Below are 19,361 nucleotides of genomic sequence, written 5' to 3'. Positions count from 1 at the left end.
GTATTTTTTCAGAAATAAAAAATATATATGTGTATACACATATATATATATACACACATATTCTGTATCCTTTTGACCCTTAAATTCCAGATGTATTTTTAATATATTTTTATCACATTATAAATTGAACTTCTAGTAAACCCTATAAATAAGCTCCCTGTAACAAACCAAGTCTAAAATAAAAGCATGAACATCCTAAGATCAAGTCAGTGAGCAACAACAAAAAAAACCATTTAATCACTTACTCAGAGAAATATTGTGGAGTGTACTATTTGCTTTCCTTTGTTTTGCTTCACCCTCAAGGTCAAAATCATTTACTATAGTACAGAACATTTTTTAAAAGCATGAAATGTTGCACAAATCCATTGAGGAGGAAAAATGCTCTTCCCATCAGGGTTGTAGTTATTAAGTGGTTATTGAATGCCCTGATGTACAAGGCAAAGCGGATGCTGCAGATACGCTGTGGTTCCTGCATTCTCTCTGCTCACTTATTGTCAGCCTGCCAAAAATACACGGACAATGTAAGTCCTTACAGAAATTGAGCTATTGAGATTTACATGTGAAAATATACATATTTTTAAATGAACTAGCTCGTTTCGAAATTAGTAAATTAAAGGTTGATTAATGGCTTAATAAACATTAAAATGGATATTTAAATAGTCTATTAATCTCAAAGACCATGAGAACCAATTGCTTTATTATGTGAATGGTGAATTTCAAAATAAAATTAAATTTCAATGTAAGAACAAAAGAAGGAAAAACTAATTGTCCTTATTGGTTTTTAAATCAATACAAGTACTTATTTGAGAATGTTTTAGTTTTGCTGTTATCCAATTTATTTAGTATTTTATCTGAATTCATATCTCATGTGCTAATATAGAGATGGACTCTTTCCATACATCCAAAAATTCTTCCCATTTTGAGTAATAGTGTTATTACTCCAACCAAATAAAGAACTCAGAACCGCATCATCTTTGATTTCAACAATGAGAAATATAAGAATATATTAATGAAAGTATATTGGTTGTGAGAGTTTTAATACAATTCTTTTAGTCTGTGATGAATCAAAGAAAAATTAAATAAGGACATTGATAATTTGAATAATATAAATAGCAAAAATATTATAAATGTATGTTATCTCAAAAATTATATGTACAGAGAATTCTTATTTTCAATGGCCCATGATATTGACATATTTATACAAATTTCAAAGTAAGTCTCAATAAATTCAAACAAGCAGACATTGTAGGGCTATTATACCAATAAATTCAAGATAGAAGATATCATATAGGGTTATTAGCTAATCACAATGCAGTTAAATGAGAAATTAATAACAAAATGATAGAAAAAATATAACCACTTGAAAAATTTAAAATGTCCTCCCAAACAATAAGAACTTTTTCTTCCAAAATCTATGAAATTGGACCAAGCAGTCATTGAATGTCTTACTATTAACAAGGATGATCAAGAAAGGATGAAAGAACATGATAAAGAAGTTAGTTTGAGAAATTAGAAAAAGAACAACAAAACAAAGGGAACATAAATAAAGAGAAATTAATGAATTATCAATGTAGCAGATGATATTAGTATAGCACGTGGTTCTTAGGGAAAAAAAATCAATAAAACACACAAACTTTAGTGTTGTCAGCAGAATCCTAAGATGATGCCAATGACTCAATAAGCTAGAGTTCAATTTATTAATTTTTTATGTATTTTAATCTATTTTATTTAATACATTTATTATTCAATTTTAAATTTACTTATTAATGTTCTTTATTTAGCTCATCAGTCAAAACCCTTGTTGCCTCCCATGCATTGCCTAGGAACACTTCAGCTCAGTCACTTCTGTATCTGTTTCATTTTGTGTGTTTTTTTTTTTCTTTTTCACACTAATGCTATTTATTTACATTATGTATGAACTTATAGAAAAAACACTAACTTTTTTCTCTGGTTAGCATAATTTATCTAGAGTATATTAACTGGCCTGAGCCTACTTGCCTGTGGTTTGGTCTTTTTTTTTTTTTTTTTTTTTTATAAATTTACTTATTTATTTTTGGCTGTGTTGGGTCTTCGTTTCTGTGAGAGGGCTTTCTCCAGCTGTGGCGAGCGGGGGCCACTATTCATCGCGGTGCGCGGGCCCCTCGTCGCGACCTCTCTTGTTGCGGAGCACAGGCTCCAGACACGCAGGCTCAGTAGTTGTGGCTCACGGGCTTAGTTGCTCCGCGGCATGTGGGATCTTCCCAGACCAGGGCTCGAACCCGTGTCCCCTGCATTGGCAGGCAGACTCCCAACCACTGCGCCACCAGGGAAGCCCTGTGGTTTGGTCTTTCTAACATTCACTTGTCATTTTATCTGATGTCAGTATGACAAAGGTGGGGCAAGTTTCCCTCGCTAGTGTGAGAATCAGGGTCTATCAAGGGGGTCAGCCAGGATGTGGTTTACCAGGCTTCTCTTGCAAAATGTTGCTTTAGGGAGTTATTTAAACCAGATATGAATACTAAATTTAAAAATCGAATCTGTAATCATGTACCATTCCTGAAATGTATACAAACTCCTTCCAATCCCAAACATTAAACTGCTTCATTTTGAAAACTGATACATACCTACATTAAAATGTGCCTTTGGGCCTCTTGTTCCAGTCCGGGTTCATTGTTTGCAGTTCTGCATCATCACTTTAGCATGAGCCACACCTGTAATTCATCATCTATGAGTCCAGTTTAGGTTTTTCAAAGAGGACAAAGATTTTAAAGAACCTTATAAGGCAACCTGAATTTAGCATCCTTCCAGAAATTTATATCCCAGATACTCCCCCATTTTTTGGCCATGCCCAGGGCATGCGGAATCTTAGCTCCCCAACCAGGGATTGAACCTGTGCCCCCCACTAGACCACCAGGGAAGTCCCTAGATACCCCTTTTAAAAAATAATTATTCACGCCTAATTTTACAATTTTTTTTATGTGTTTGTATATGTATGAGAGATTTGTCTTTATTAAGTTTATGCAATGATTTCAACTTAGTTTTTATGAATACAATAACTAACTTTGTTTTCAAACTCATTTTATCAAATTATGCAAGAGTAAATTCTATAATTACATTACTTTACAATAGTACAGGTTGATTTGAACACAAACATAACTTATTCTTGATAAGTACACAACTCACCAGGTGGAAGCAGAGATGCACAGGTGTACTAGAGTGTAGCCAACCTCCTGAGAAAATATCAGCACACCACCAGCATCAGTCATTGTGTTCTACAGAGAAAATGCCAAGCATCGTTAGCTTGGTAAGTCAGTTAGTATGGAGGTGGGCTAAATAAAAAGAAGTATGTGCCGAAAGAATTGTGCAGATAAAGTGGTGAAGATGAGAGAGTAATTATTCTTCTTCCACAATGATGGGCAAAAACCACTATAAGCAAAATCCAGAGAACATTAAGAAGTTCACCTTGACTAAAGGACAGCTTCTGTGAAAGATAGATTTGGGAAATTTGGTTAGAAAGCTAAGTTGGAGACAGAAATTTCATTTGGTAGTAATATCTGAAACAGAGGTATTCATTCATTCACCAAACATTTATTGGGCATGTAGCGTAAGTCAGGCTTTGTGGTCCACAAAGGTCTAGAATTAGGTGAGGCTAGAATAAGGATGAACTTATTATTTATAGCTGTCCAAAAAAGAGTGACAGTAGTGAACAGAGAGTTCATAAGAATTTGGAAGATGAAACTGAGAGAAGAGTTTTTTCAAAGGTAGAATTAAATGACTTTACTGTCAATATTTGAAGTGAATAAGACAAGGAGATTTGAGTCTAGGCGCTGAAAGAATGATATTGCAAAGAATCGGAATCAGGAACTTGGTTTAAAAAGTAGGTTTAGGATAGAAAAAAAAACAAAAAACAAAAAGACATGTCTTTAATTAAGAGCATGCTGAGTTTAAGTGACACTAGGCACACTTCTACTTTCCTGCTATAGTCCAGGCAGATCATGGAATATACTTACATTGCTTAAGATGCGTTTGGAAATTAATTTGTAAACATCTAGAGGATCACTTGTCTATACCTGGGAACTTTCCAGGAGCACATCTTCCAACTGAGTACTAATAATGGGCATTTAATCATCTTTTATATCCTTTTAAAATTTCTAAAATGTAGATTGGCTCCCAACTGTATGCATTAAAGGGAAAATATGCTTAGAAGTATAGTAACTGGTAACCTATTACAAAGTTGGGTTATAAGACGAGAATAGATAATTTTAAAGAGTATTCTTAAGAATAAAGTTGGATATATTGGCAACAGCTCTCATCTGGAGAAAGTCTGACCCAGTAAGACCTGGAGTAAGTATACATAAAAAAAGGTATCAATTTAATTTTATCATCATCTAGGCAAGCCACATCAGGGAGGATATTTAGGGAGGAAATAAGTAGACATAAACAAATTAATTTTATATTATTTTAGGTTCACATCAGTACTCACAGTTGCTAACTGGAAAACTGAAATCTGGGTGACCAATAAGGATATTTAGTAATGGATACAAAGTTTGATATGGAGCCTGATATTTAGCACTATGTGTGAACAACTGTGATAAGCAAAAGCTGGATTTGTCCAGAAATTTTAAAGATTTTTCAAACAGTATTTTAAAAAAATTTCTCTGTGAGTTAAAGTAATATTATACCAAAATGTTTTATTATTGCTGGTGCTTAAATTACTATTATGACATTTGTTTTATAACAAGTATATAATTAGTTTGGCATAATTACTGTAAACAAAGATTAAATAGAACTCATGTCTACACCTACCCAAAAGTTAGTTTTTTGCATCTGATGAAATAATTTTCATGAAGACACTGAATATATGTATTATGTAAAATTCCATTATTGGTTTATGTTATAAACAAGGTGTCTTTCTTTTTGTTTTTGTGTTTCACTTCAAGATTGAATGGTAGATTCTCTTCATCTGTTAGACTCATCTTGATAGTTTTTCTGTGGATTATTTCTGCTTTTAAATTGATGGAAGAATGATAAGCATGTGAATACACTGTTTCTTTTATTTCAGAAACAGGGTGGTTGCACAGAAGTTAGAGCATGGGCTTTGGGCTCAGGAATAATTCTCTCAAATCTTGGCTTTCTCACTTGTTGGTTATATGACATTAGACAAGTTACTTAACCTGTCTAAACCTTAATTTTATCATTTGTAAAGTGATAACGATTATCACTAACTTCTCCTCTCCCACCCCTCCCTCTGGGGCTTCTCTAATTCATAGGACAGTGATTTGCTTAGTACATGTTTTTGATGGCCGTTTGTAACTTCATAACATAGCAATCTGACTTCATACATTGCAAATTATGGTAAAGGAGTTTCCATAGATGATTTCCTTATTTCCCCTTCTTATTCAATCATTCTTTTGCTCTAATCTTAAAATCTCTTCATTTCAAGGAGAATCCAGAATCAGTTCATTGTACTAATCCTTTCTTACTAGGCTATTTCTTAGGTACCAAAATTAAAGTGATTTACTTTTTATGTCCATCTCATGCTCAGAAACTTAATGAAAGCAGTAGCTCATCCGAAGGCAGCACTGTAGACATTGGAACACCTGCCGAGGAACAGCCTGTAGTGGAACCTGAGGAAACCCTTGAACCTGAAGCCTGTTTCACTGAAGGTAAAGAACATGATCTTCATGTTAATCTTCCACTTATAGAGTGCAGTTTGTTTTAGCTGTTGATCGCCCAAAATGGACCACTCAGAATAGAACTTGGTAGTCAATCTATTTCAATTACCTCTTATATGCTAACAGATTTAAAATCTCATGTTATGTTTTGGTTATATCTGCCCATTATGTGTGAGGGACCATGAACATGGAGAAAAGATATTTTAATGTAACCAAAACTAATGACTAATTTATAATATTTCAAATAAAATGGTGATTTCGCAATAAGTTGGCATCTTAAACACTAGTCAAAATTCTCATACACAAAAGTTACTTTAAAAATAATTTTTTAACTGTTAAAGTCAAATGAGTTGCAAATGCTCAAATGTATTTTTTTAACAAAATCATTATTTTCCAATGCTTGCTGGGTGAAACAGGAAATAAGCACTGCCCGATACCTGATCCCTGCACAGTATCTAGTTGAGCCTGACACAATATCGACAATAGTCTAAGAGCTTTGTTTTCTCCATGATTAATATTTCCCATGGTCTGAGTTTCTTGGGAATTTGAGTTTTGAAGATATGAATATACTTGCATATTCTCTATTTTGTGATTTTTTTCCTCATAGGCCTGATATATATTTTCTCCCTCTTTTCCTGTATAAATTATACACATCACTCAAAGTCCTCAAAACTACCTTCATCTGACCATGGTGGAAAAAACTTCTTATTCCTCTGAACAGCTGTAAATAAAGATATTCTTTAATTCACCTGATAACTAATCATGTATTATCTTATGAGGGTTCTTCTCTTTCTCTTTTGAACTGTTATATGTATCTTTACTGGCTTTCTTCCTCCCTTTCTCCTTTCCTTCCTTCCTTCCCTTCTTTCCCTTCCCCTCCTTTCTCCCTTTTCTTCAAGCATACCTGATTTTTTTTTTTGACTTGAGGCAGGGTTCTTTTGTTTATATCTGTTCTTAAAAACCAGATTGTAGGTTTCTTGGGGGCAAGTCCATGTTCTGTACCTTTTTACCTTTTTTCTCTTTTTCTTTTCTTTTTTTTTAAATATCCTTTATGGTGATTACAAAGGTGCTCACAAATTTCTCTTGATTTAATTATTTTTTTTTATTCCTTTATTTTTATTATTTATTTATTTATTTATTTTATTTTTGTCTGTGTTGGGTCCTCGTTTCTGTGCAAGGGTCTTCTCTAGTTGCGGCAAGCGGGGGTCACTCTTCATTGCGGTGCGCGGGGCCTCTCACTATCGTGGCCTCTCCTGCTGCGGAGCACAAGCTCCAGACGCGCAGGCTCAGTAGTTGTGGCTCACGGGCCTAGTTGCTCCGCGGCATGTGGGATCTTCCCAGACCAGGGCTCGAACCCGTGTCCCCTGCATTGGCAGGAAGATTCTCAACCACTGCGCCACCAGGGAAGCCCTAATTATTTTTTTAATTTTATTTTTTTTATTGGAGTATAGTTGATTTACAATGTTGTGTTAATTTCTGCTGTACAACAAAGTGATTCAGCTTTATATATATACATTCTTTTTTATATTCTTTTCCATTATGGTTCCTGTTGATTTAATTCTTGTTAGAGTGAGGAGTGAAAGCAGTATAGGGAAGGCAACACCAAATCAAAGCAGGACTATGCAAATCACATTTTAGTGGACTAAATTAATCTTGAAAATTATATAAGCTCTTCTAGGAGCACCACAAGAGAACCTAAACAGTAATAAACAGCATTGTTGGGTGAGAACTTTATTATTACTCTGCATCCTCTTTAAAAGGGACGTTTTCTGCTTATGATTAATTTTCACTTTGAAATCCTTTCCTAGAGTGACTTCAACAAAGTGCAATAGGATGGCATAATACAAGGCAAAGCTACTTAACATGTACTTGTACTTTACAACGTTCTTTCTTGGACAATAGCAGTTGGGTCAGAAAAAACAGGTATTATCCAGGGAACCGTTTAAAGAGGCTGAATAATTTTCACAACTTCACTCTGCTAATGGATGTGCTCTTACTACTCCAGGCTTAGAGAGTTTTCCTAGCAAGATAGAGGTGGCGGTAGCAATGAGAAGATGAATCCGGGACACGCCAGAGGGTATCATTGAAGCAGCAGAAGTTATTTACCTCCTCCTGTTTGAACACTATACTTGCAGGCTGTGTACAAAGATTCAAATGTTGTCAAATTAGTGTGGAGGAAGGGAGAGGAAAACAATGGTGGAACCTGAGAAGAACGTGTTTCCGAATAGTTGAACATAACTGGTTTGAGACCTTCATTGTTTTCATGATTCTCCTTAGTAGTGGTGCTCTGGTGAGTGAATATTAAGCAAACCTGCTATAATGCCAAGTCTTAGAATCATCTAATACTAATGACTTATTAATCATTTCTGTAGCATTGTTTTATTATCCAATGCATTATTTTTCCTGAACCCTCATTCTACATCCATTTCCATGGAATCAGCCATCACCTCTGTTTGATAACCCCCAAACTGTTATCTCCATTTATGACTTCTTCCTTAAACATACGTGCTTTGCTATATCCATCCATCCATACACCCATACACCCATATACCCACCCACCCACCCTTCTACCCATCTCCAGTGCATCTTTAATTACCCCACTTCATTCTTACAGACTATATACAATGTATAACTATGCAGTTCTGGATTTACTTTTATTATGTATACATATACTTCTAACAAGCTATTTATTAATTTTTGCTTATTATTAAGTAACCCCCCAAATTTGTCTCTCTAGTTTATTCATTATAACCAAAGAACATGAGTATTTTATTACTCATATTTTAACAAGAAAGTAAGCATGGCAACTACAGTAAAGTCCTGTGATTGGGGGATATAACTTCTAAGTTCTGATGAATTTTGTTTATGAATGATATTATTATTATCTCTTTATGGACAGTCAATAAGTCCTTAGGAACCACTTCTCTGTCCGTTTTGAATTGTGTCCACTGTTCTTATGCTACTCAGAGAACAATGGATATTGGTAACAATAAATATTGGGCAGTGTGCCTAAGGGATCATTTAAGGACTGGTTTCTCTCTATATAAAAGTGTTCATCAGAATCAATTTCTATTTATATGAAAATCGTTTACAAAAATATAAATGATAGCATATAGATAGCATTTTAGAAAAATGCTGACACAAATAGACTACTTAAGCCATAAGATAGATGTAGATAGATAGATGATAGATAGATAGATAGATAGATAGATAGATAGATAGATAGATAAAGGATGGAAAGATGATAGAACTTGCCTGATTGAAACGCAATTACTTAGGTTTCTTTAACTTAAAAGTGTATAATTCTAACACAGGCCTATATTTTTCTGCATATTTCTCTGATGAAATAAATTTTATCTACATGCCACTTTAGACTAGAAATAGTTTTTCACCATTTAAATGAATATATACTTAGATATAAGATATCAAGTGAGGTTCATATTAGAAGAAGAATACATATTAGAGTCTAAATGAGAAGTAATTTCATCTTACCATCCTTGTCACACCATATCTTTGCTGAGAAATATAAACTATCAACAAAATGAAGGGGACAAATGAACTCAACTGTATAGTAAAATTAGGCAATGTGATGATCAATTACAATTTCTGTTTTATGAAAAATATAAGCCTTCACTTTTTATTTCTTCAACCTCCTTTCTATGGCAAAAAATAAAAATAAAAAAAGCCAACAGGAGGAAGCAAAAGATATGAAACAAAAGGAATAAATAACTTCAAGTTAGGGTAGCAGCATCAAGATGTGACATCAAGAACTATTTCCTGAACAAGTCAAATTAATCCATTAGAGTTATGCTTTTACTTCTTCCTTCCAGTTATATCAATAGAGGGCATAACTTTTCTCCTGATTCATTAAAAGATCTTTGAGAGAAAGAAAAGACAGCGATAGCTGCTCTTCCTCTGCCCTCCTATTCCAATGAAGTGTCATATATATAAAATCAGGAAAAGATATTTATATGTGGTCAGAAAAAATAGCTTATAATAGTTATAATAGTATAATAGTTTCAGAAAGCTAAAATGCATAACTTTTCTTTATAGGCATTTGAGGATATATATATTGATCAGCGAAAGACGATCAAGACAATGTTGGAATATGCTGATAAGGTTTTCACTTACATTTTCATTCTGGAAATGCTTCTAAAATGGGTGGCATATGGCTATCAGACATATTTCACCAATGCCTGGTGTTGGCTAGACTTCTTAATTGTTGATGTAAGTATCCTCCTATCTTTGTCTTCCATTCAAGGTAATTTGTCTTATCTATAAACGCATTCTAAAATAGTGAATCTATGATCACTCTGTTATGTTGACAGGATATGCTACTTAATAGACACTAAACTAATTCACTGAATAATAGTGTAGTTTTTGTAAGAAATAAGCTAAATTAGTACTGATTTAGCATGGGGGGATGGGATTTGTGGTGGTTATCTAGAATAAAAAGCTGGGAAAAAACGTATCAGAACTTTGTAGGGAGAGTGGTGAAATAGGGTATGTTGTTTAAATTACTTACCATTGTGAATCAGACAGAATCGAGTTTGAATCCCAGCCCCACCACTGATTGGTTGTGTGCCACTGAGTAACTTGGCTTTTGACTCTGTAAAATGATGATATTAGTGCATACAGAGTTAAAGACATTCAATAAACAGTGATGATGGTGGAAGCTAATGTCAATTTTTAAAAATTCTTTTTGATCTTCTCAAAGTTTTTAAAGGATATGTTTAAAGAGTAGATTATATAGATTATAACTCCATTATAGGAAGTAAGATATACGGGGTGTAGTGAAAAACTCTACTTCATCCTGTGATGGGGAGTTTCCCCAGTGTAACTATAGATTTGCAGCAAGCCCGTAATGTACCAACAGCCCTTCACAGAGTTTGTAAACCTAATGATTAATACTTCTTCTACCCAAAACAAGTGGCTGCCTTTGAGATTTGTTAAAGGTAAACATCATGTTATATGTTATAAGTTTGGCATAATTTCAGTTTTAGAAAAGTGTGTTCGAAATATTACAAACTTCATAGGCAACAGTTTTATTACCCAAAAATGATAATCCAGCAGAACTATGCAGATTTCTTATGGAAAGTATTTCTAGAACTAAGGGTCATGCATATATATTATATCTCTTTAATTCTGAAAAAAGGCAAACCCAGAGATATTTGAAAAGCTTAACAGTGTTACTATGAAATGAGTGAATTGAAAAAAGCCTCAAAAGAGTGATAAGGGGTTCATATCCAACATATACAAACAGCTCATACAACTCAGCATCAAACAAACAAGCAACTAAATTAAAAATGGGCAGAACTGAATAGAAATTTTTCCAAGGAGAAAATGCAGATGGCCAATAGGCACATGAAAAGATGTTCAACATTGCTAATCATCAGGGAAATGCAAATCAAAACCACAATGAAGTATCACCTCACACCTTTCAGAATGGCTATCTTCAAAAAGACCACAAATAACAAATATTGGCGAGGATGTAGAGAAAAGGGAACCATTGTACCCTGTTGGTGGGAATATAAATTGGTGCAGCCACTATGGAAAACAGTATGGAGGTTTCTATAAAAGCTAAAAATAGAACTATCATATGATCCAGCAATTCCGCTCCTGGGTATATATCTGGAGAAAATGAAAACACTAATTTGAAAAGGTACATGCACCCCAATGTTCACAGCAGTATTATTTATAATAATATAAAGATATGGAAGCCAAGATATGGAAGCAACCTAAGTGTCCATCAACAGATGAATGGGTAAAGAAGATGTGATATATATGTGTATATATATATATATACATATATACACAATAGAATGCTACTCAGCCATAGAAAAGAATGAAATTTTCCCATATGCAACAACACAGATGAACCTGAAATAAGTCAGACAGGAAAAGACAAATACTGTATGTTATCACTTATATGTGGAATCTAAGAGTAAAGCAAACTAGTCAATATAACAAAACAGAAACAGACTCACAGATATAGAGAACACACTAGTAGTTATCAGTGGGGAGAGGGAATGGGGGAGGGACACAATAGGGGTAGGGGACTAAAAGGTACCAACTACTATGTATGAAATAAATAAGCTACAGGGATGTATTATACAACACAGGGAATATAGCCAATATTTATAATAACTTTAAATGGAGTATAATCTATAAAAATTTTGAACTACTATGTTGTACAGCTAAAACTAATATAATATTGTAAATCAAATATACCTCAATAAAAAAAGAAAGAAACCTCAAAAGAATAATTGCTTCAGCATGTCACAAAGAGAAAAAGTTTCTAATATTTGAGATTTCAAGCATTAGAAGTTATATCATATTTCAACTGCTCATAATTTTTCACACTAGGCTTTAAATCTAAATATAATTTAATCCTTTTGAAAATTCCTGAGCTTTGCTCTATTATGCTTATTACATGTCTGAATTTTTTAGTGGAAGAATGATGATTTTATTTATTATTACGAGTTGGTTTTTAATAGCCATTTCCGAAATATTTTAGGAAAATAATTCTGAAGGGAATTTTATAGTTTTGCAATAATAATACTTTTATTTTTCACGGTTCTATTTTAATTATTTCATAAGGATCAGCGTATCACTCTAAAAAAGGACAAAAGGAATTATAGCACATCTCAAGTAAACTAAAAAGCGTATTAAACATAAGCCAACTTAATACACTTAAACATAGAAAATTTTGCAAAAATAGTATCCAGTGTATTTGGAACTATCCAATACCAGCTATTCTCAAACCAAAGAAATTCTAACTCTGGATGCAGAGTTTTGGTCTTTATTTAGAGAATTACACATCTAAAATTTTTATTTCTTAGTTTTAGTTGCATATTTCATGCAAATGAAGTTAGTTTATTTATTTCTTTATTTGGTAAACATTTATTGACTGGCGATTTTGGGCCAGGTACCATGGCAGAAACTCTAGATTAGTATAAAAATTTTGAGTAAGTTTCATGATGGAATTACTTTTAAGTTACATTATTTACATAGGAATAAACTTTAGATAAGTGAAAACACAAAGTATTAGCAAGACAACAAAAATTCATCTTCAAAAAATCAACCTCAAAATTAATATGACAGCGCATTAATTTCTGTGGGTATCAATTATAACTAGTTGAAAATACCAACACAGGATAGGTATTTCTTGCTTTTTCTGGTACAATAGCAGTTTTTATATTTTATTACTAACCATTGGCAAAGCCCTAAATTCAGCAGCAACTTAATAAAATAAAGGAAGAATAATCAATGACATTTTCCTATACCTGGACTTCTTCCTTTTTAAAATCAATTTTTACTTAAGTTTTCTAGCTAACTGAGTAATTAATAAATCACATGACATTTAATTTTTTTATTCAACTAGTTTTTAATTAACATCATGAAAACTACTTTCTTTGCATCCAACTAAAAATATTTCCTTAAAATTTTAAAAGGTTTACTGAAAATATGTAGCCATTCATCTTCTGAGTAATTATAAACAAAAATTGTAATTACCACAATGTTGTAAATAACTATACTTCAATAAAATAAAATTTTTTAAAATTGTAATTATTGTATTACATAGTAACTGCAAATTGAATGACAATGATTCTATTTATTTACTTTTGTGTGTGTGCAGGTTTCATTGGTCAGTTTAACAGCAAATGCCTTGGGTTACTCAGAACTTGGCGCCATCAAATCTCTCAGGACACTAAGAGCTCTGAGACCTCTAAGAGCCTTATCACGTTTTGAAGGGATGAGGGTAAGGAAAATGAAAGAACCTGAAGTATTGTATAGAGCCAAAATTCTTAAAGTAAATTTTAAAAAAGGAAAACTCATGCATGCAAAAGGAATGGCAAATCCTTGCAAATTGCTACTTTTTCCTTTTATCTGTTGCATATTTACTTCTAGGTGATATGCAAGAGAACTTAGGCCTCCCTTGAAATGATATAATATCATTTATCTGCCGTGCTCATTAAAATGACCTTATTTCCTAATCCATTTTGGGAGTTTCCTTACAGACCTGTACACAAAAAAACAGATGCGCTATTAAAGTACTATGTGTAATGATGATGATAATAATCAACTAAAGTGAATTCTACATCATGTGCTTCTCATTTGTGGTAGTCTAAACTGTACTTAATGAGTTTTATTGAAAACAATATGAATCGTACATGTGCCTAAATATAAGTGTAAAGGAAAAAAATTTTTAATTGTCAAAATTTTGTCTGTACAATGCCAAAGTTTGCATTATTTGAATGTATTAAAGGGTAGATATTAAATATTAACTGAATTTAAAATGTTTTTAAAGTTATGTTAATATAGCTTCCATTTATAACTGCATTAATCTTCTTAATTTATATAAATAGCAATATCAACTTAAAGACTATATATAAATCTCCACAATTTTTCATGAAAATGAATTTAAACTTTTATAACATAATGAATAGAAAATATAATTTTGACTCATTACCATAGATGATTCAAAATTAACCATAACTTAAATATCATTTATATGAGTCACAGAAAATTTTATATTACTCCTTTTAAGGAAATATTAAGGCATGCCCTATGATTCATAACAGGTTAAAAAATTTGCCATTATTGACTTGTTACTTTCCATGCCTTTTTAAAAATATGAAGTATTAATGTATAAGATGTATAACATAAAAATTTAGTTTCTTTGTTTTATTCAAATTTCCTTTTACAAAAACAAAGCTGCTGAACTAAGTGTGGTTCCAACAGAAAAAACATTGCTCTTTTGCTGCCTAAGATTTCATTATGTTTATAGAAACCAAGCTGTATTGTAGACTTACATTTGCATTTTCTAGTTTGTTGATAGCCTTATGTGTTCTTCTAAAATAAAATTTGTTATAAATGTCACCTTTTAAGAACATAAGACTTTCTTATGAAATCTTCAATTGAAGACTTCTGCAATTTCCCTAACATATATAAAAAATGTTTCCTCACTAGAAAACAATTTAACACAATATAATATGGTCTTATTTTATTTCTCACAGAGATCCTCACAGTTTACTAAAATGTTATTGGAAATTCTCTTCAGGATATGTGAAAATTAAGTTTATTTTCCAATAAAAATGTCACTTTTGTTTTAGACTGGTAGTTTCAGTTCTGGAGAAAAATATAATTTTTATACATTCTACTTAAACATTTTTTGATTTTTTTGGAAAACATTTGATTGATTCTGCTGAATCAAAGTAATACATTCGAAAAGTTTTCTGAAATCTGAACAATGCTAAACATTTGAAGCTATTGTAATTATTTCAAATTTGACCTTTTGGAAGTTTATTAAATCCATGAGTCAAATGGCCAGATATTTTCATATTTAACACCTTATTTCCATAACAATATTGACCCTGTGGGCCTTTAATTTTTACAGAAATAACCTTATCTATAATTTTGATCAATAATGCTTTTTATATTATAAGGAGAGACTAATTTTTGAAACTTGGAGTTTTAAAATCAAAATCCTTATAGATGCTGATAGGAGATGAACTAATCATTTAAATTGTCAGATTTATGAATATGGTCCTTGCCTCTTAATGACAGCATATATACAACCCTAAAACGGCTGGTGATTTCAACATGTATTTGGCATTGTAGAGACAAAATAACCTGATTACTGATTCTATTTTTGTTTCTTTGTTTCTGGTATTTGGAATTTTTGACTTTGTAAACAATATAATCATGGATGATGATGAGGATGGAAATTATAATGATGATTATATTTGGGAAGTTAGCTTTGAATATATTCAGAAACTCTCATTTTATTCTTTTCCCTAGCAGCATAAAATCACAATAGCTATGTCAAAGCGTAAATCAGGCTCATTTTATTTTTGTTTTGTCACTTTTTCAAAGCATGTGCTTTAGTGCAACATTACCAAATAAAGCATGTTGTACAGTGCTTGATAAGAAGTTAGAAAGTAAGAAATAAATTATCATCACTTTGCCCTTTATGTTTTGCATGGTTTATGCACATTTCTGGCTGACAGCTTTGAAACATTTATTGTATTTCAAATTTCCAGTCCAAATTTTCAACTTGTAAAATTGAACTGAGTGAATTGATGTCATGGATAACTTAAGTAAAATAAATTTTGTATTTTTAATTTCCTTGTCTAGGAAATCTTAAATACCTTCTTTTTCAAAAGAACTCAAGCCTTGATTGATAGGTAAACAGACAGAGAGCATCATATACAAAAAGTAACACCAAATGTTCTGTCATATCAGATTTCTAACTAATAACAAACTATATATTTCTATTTTATATAGGATAATCTTGCTCCAACTTGGATGGGGTGGAGCGCTGGTTCCGCCCCTCAGCCCTTTATTATGGGTACTGTATTACCCCTTTTGCTTCCTTTCATCCTTTCACTGTGACTTTGTGTTAGTGGGATGAGGGAGGGCTTGGGAAGGGTACTATCACACCACAGTAAGGAAAATACAGTATTTACATTCTAATCCCCTATTTTCAATTGTCTTAAATTTTCTTTTGAGAAAAATACCTTTTGTGAATTTACACTCTGTGGATTTGAACCTCAACTGCTGATATCTTTATTAAGTTTCACTCAATATGATTTAGATGTGTGTATACTGAGTTATCAATTTATGGGGAGGTTATCTGATTGGTGAGGGTGGGGGACCCTGGTTTAGAATGGTTGCATGAAGTTTTTAACTTATCAAGATGATGATGCTGTTTGAGGCATTTAAAAGAACACTTGCTATTTTCTACTTTGGTCCGGGGCCTGAAAATTGACATCAAGATACCAGCAGTGGCTTCCTTGCCTTGTTGGCATGTGTGAGCAGATGCTAGGGTGCAGTATTCCGGGTTTCATAAAACTGGTATTGATTGTGTGATCATTCTCATGTTTTATTAAGTGTAAGTTTATAGGGGTTATTTTTCAAATATAACAAAGCAAAAATATATTAAGATAAAGTTGAGTGAGCACGTGTGATTTGTGTTTTAAATAAAGAAAAGTAAATATGAAAGGATCCACTTATTTGAATTATACAGACTAGAACACCCACCTAGAAATAAAACATCTTATTATGTGTATTAAGATAGAATTTAATGTATAAACTTACTTTGTAGACTACGTCACTCCCAACTAACCTCTTAGTATCTTAGAAGATATCATAGTGAAAACATAAATAAAAATGAATCTACATTTTGTTTATTCTTAAAGTTTGGGAATCATGTGCAAGGAGGACAGTTTTTATTTTTGAGGGAGAGAAAAAGTTGGAATTTTTGTTTGGATAATTAATGTATCATATCTTTCAAAAATAATTACCGTAATTAAATCCCACAACACAAATGCAGACATTAGATTTTAAAAAGATTCTATTACTCTTCTTCATACTTTAAAATGTGTGATTTCTACTTTGCCTACTTTTGATTTTTATTCACATAGTTTTTCAGTATTTTGATTAAAGAAACATTGCAATCCATGAGTAGTATTGATTTGAAGTTCAAAGACAATTCATTCAGACAAGAGGACATTTCTGCATGTATCAAAATTCCCAACATTAATTTGCATATTTAATTGTCAATCCCTCATTTCATGTTGATTTACTTAAGAAGCAGATAATGAACCAGAGACAGAAAGAGTTTCTGTAAGAGTGAGTTGTGTGCTAGAATACAGAAATTCTATTTTGATGACGTTTTGCAAAACATTTTTGAGAAGCAACCTCTAGTATTAATTCATTAAGATAGTTCCTTTCTTAGAACTTCCTTTTATGCAGCCTGAAACCTCAATTTGTTCTTTCCAACTTGTTTAGTCCAGTTCTGTCTAGTGCCTTCACCACCTGGGAACCAATTACTGCAGTTCCCTAGAGCCAGAAAGGAGTTAATACCCCTCCCTCTGTGCTGAACCAAGGAAGGGCTTGGGGCTCATGGGAAAAGACAATCGTTTCTCTCATCCTTTATTGCCTAATTTAATGAGATTTTAAATATGAATGGACCTTTGTATAGTAAATCCTTTTACCTTCATAAAAATAAACGTTTTCTCTGGGCCAAATGTATGCCAACATTGTAAATGTATCTTGAAAGGCACTGCTGCTTATATCATGAATTACATAGAGTTAATTTTAGTGCAAATCCAATCCCCAGTTTCAAAAGAAACCCCTCAGACTTATTAGCTAACCCCAAATTATTTTGTGTTCAGCTCTTTATTCTCATCCCATATCCAGAAATAGCATTTAAAAATTATGTTTTGATCAATAAATGCTAAGCTAACCTTTACTTCATTCATTCATTCAATCACCATTTTTGTAGTCCTGTATTCAAAGCACCTGCTATATTCCTGTATTCAAGGCACTCAAAGGCTTGGAGAATTCACAAATATATTTTTTCGTCTTAAATTAAAAAAAAAAAAAAAGGCTACCATCTGTCAAGATTACGGGAATGCCATTCATTAACTCTAATACAGAGCAATCTGGGTACCGGATAAGTACGAGTGACTCTAAGGAAAATTAGTGAGGTCGAGTAGAAGGAACACGAGATGCCATTTCTAGTCTACGTTCTGAACTTAACCTAGCTTAGCTCATTTTTCTCATTTGCCAAATGGGAATGCAGTAGTAAAGTACCTCTATAGTCCTGTCCAGTGCTGGAATTCTGATTTTTGAATTCAAAAGAGGAAACACTCATCTCTATTTTGGAAGCTAAACTGAGAGGTGAAGTGGGGCTCCATGACAGAAGTGCTGCTTGAACTACAGCTTGTGAGAAGAGAGAGTGTTTCAGAAGGGGAGATATTGGACAAGGAATTTCAAAGGAAAGGGCATCTCAATTCTCTGGTAATGTTATTAGCACATGGTAATTACATTAGTTGGATTGGCATGAAGGCTAGGTGGCTAGGGAAGTTAAAACTAGAAATGTAGATTGAGGAGTGGTTTGAACATCAAGGTAAGGAAAATGTTTGATAATCAGTGGGAATCCATTGAATAATTTTAAATGAGAGTTGGAGATTAATTCGTCTTATACGAATTAAAGGAAGGAGGAAATTGGAAGACTCTGAAAATGGTACAAGTATGTACTAACAGATGTCAGAACTAGGGTGGCGATCATGAAAATGGAGAAGTGATAGAGGTGAGAAAGGCTTTGAAGAAAAAAGTGTGAGACCTACAGATTGATGTGAAAAGAATTCAAGAAATAGCCGTAGGTAGCCAGCGTTCTGCTCATGGGCTAAATTGAGTGTTGTAGGTAAAAAAACAAACAAATAAACGCATTTTAACATGTGCTTTGTGTATACACAGTAAAAACAGCTTTTTAATCTGGATGGTAGGCAAAATGTTTGGAAAAGGAGGGAAATAAATAATAACTTGATTTCAGCTTTCATATCTTGAATCCAAAGAAATCTAAGTGTATCCACACATTTAAAATGAAGTATAAAATAAAGACTTATTCATTCAGTTGTATTAATGCAGACAGCCACATGAGATAAAGGTGAGGTGCCATGTGTCAGCTTGGTAGGCTGCATAGCTCACATCATCTGGATCTGCCTAGATAATTCAACTGACTTCATTTTTTCATTCTCATTCCCCTCTTTGTCATTAATGGTTTTATTATTTCCTTTGGCCCACTTTCAGATTGACAAGAATCATAGAGGTACACAGGTAGAATTCAACTTAGCTATGAATGTTCAAGTCTGAGGCATCATCTGCCACTTAGGAACATTTTAGGGCCTGTCTTTA

At 32.8% G+C, this 19,361-nt stretch overlaps 1 protein-coding gene across 1 annotated transcript in view; it reads left to right on the top strand.

The window, feature by feature from the left end:
- LOC118898430 (sodium channel protein type 1 subunit alpha) overlaps positions 1 to 19,361 on the top strand; it is a 136,999-nt gene that overhangs the window by 102,458 nt on the left and 15,180 nt on the right. Inside the window, exons 18-21 of the mRNA XM_036858803.1 lie at positions 5,525 to 5,645; positions 7,790 to 7,944; positions 9,708 to 9,881; positions 13,294 to 13,416. Of these exons, the coding sequence (XP_036714698.1) occupies positions 5,525 to 5,645; positions 7,790 to 7,944; positions 9,708 to 9,881; positions 13,294 to 13,416 (573 nt within the window). The remainder of the gene's footprint in view (positions 1 to 5,524; positions 5,646 to 7,789; positions 7,945 to 9,707; positions 9,882 to 13,293; positions 13,417 to 19,361) is intronic.

This window comes from Balaenoptera musculus, chromosome 7 (genome assembly GCF_009873245.2).
Source record: "Balaenoptera musculus isolate JJ_BM4_2016_0621 chromosome 7, mBalMus1.pri.v3, whole genome shotgun sequence".
Classification (NCBI taxonomy): domain Eukaryota; kingdom Metazoa; phylum Chordata; class Mammalia; order Artiodactyla; family Balaenopteridae; genus Balaenoptera; species Balaenoptera musculus.
This window is presented reverse-complemented; position numbering and strand designations above follow the sequence as displayed.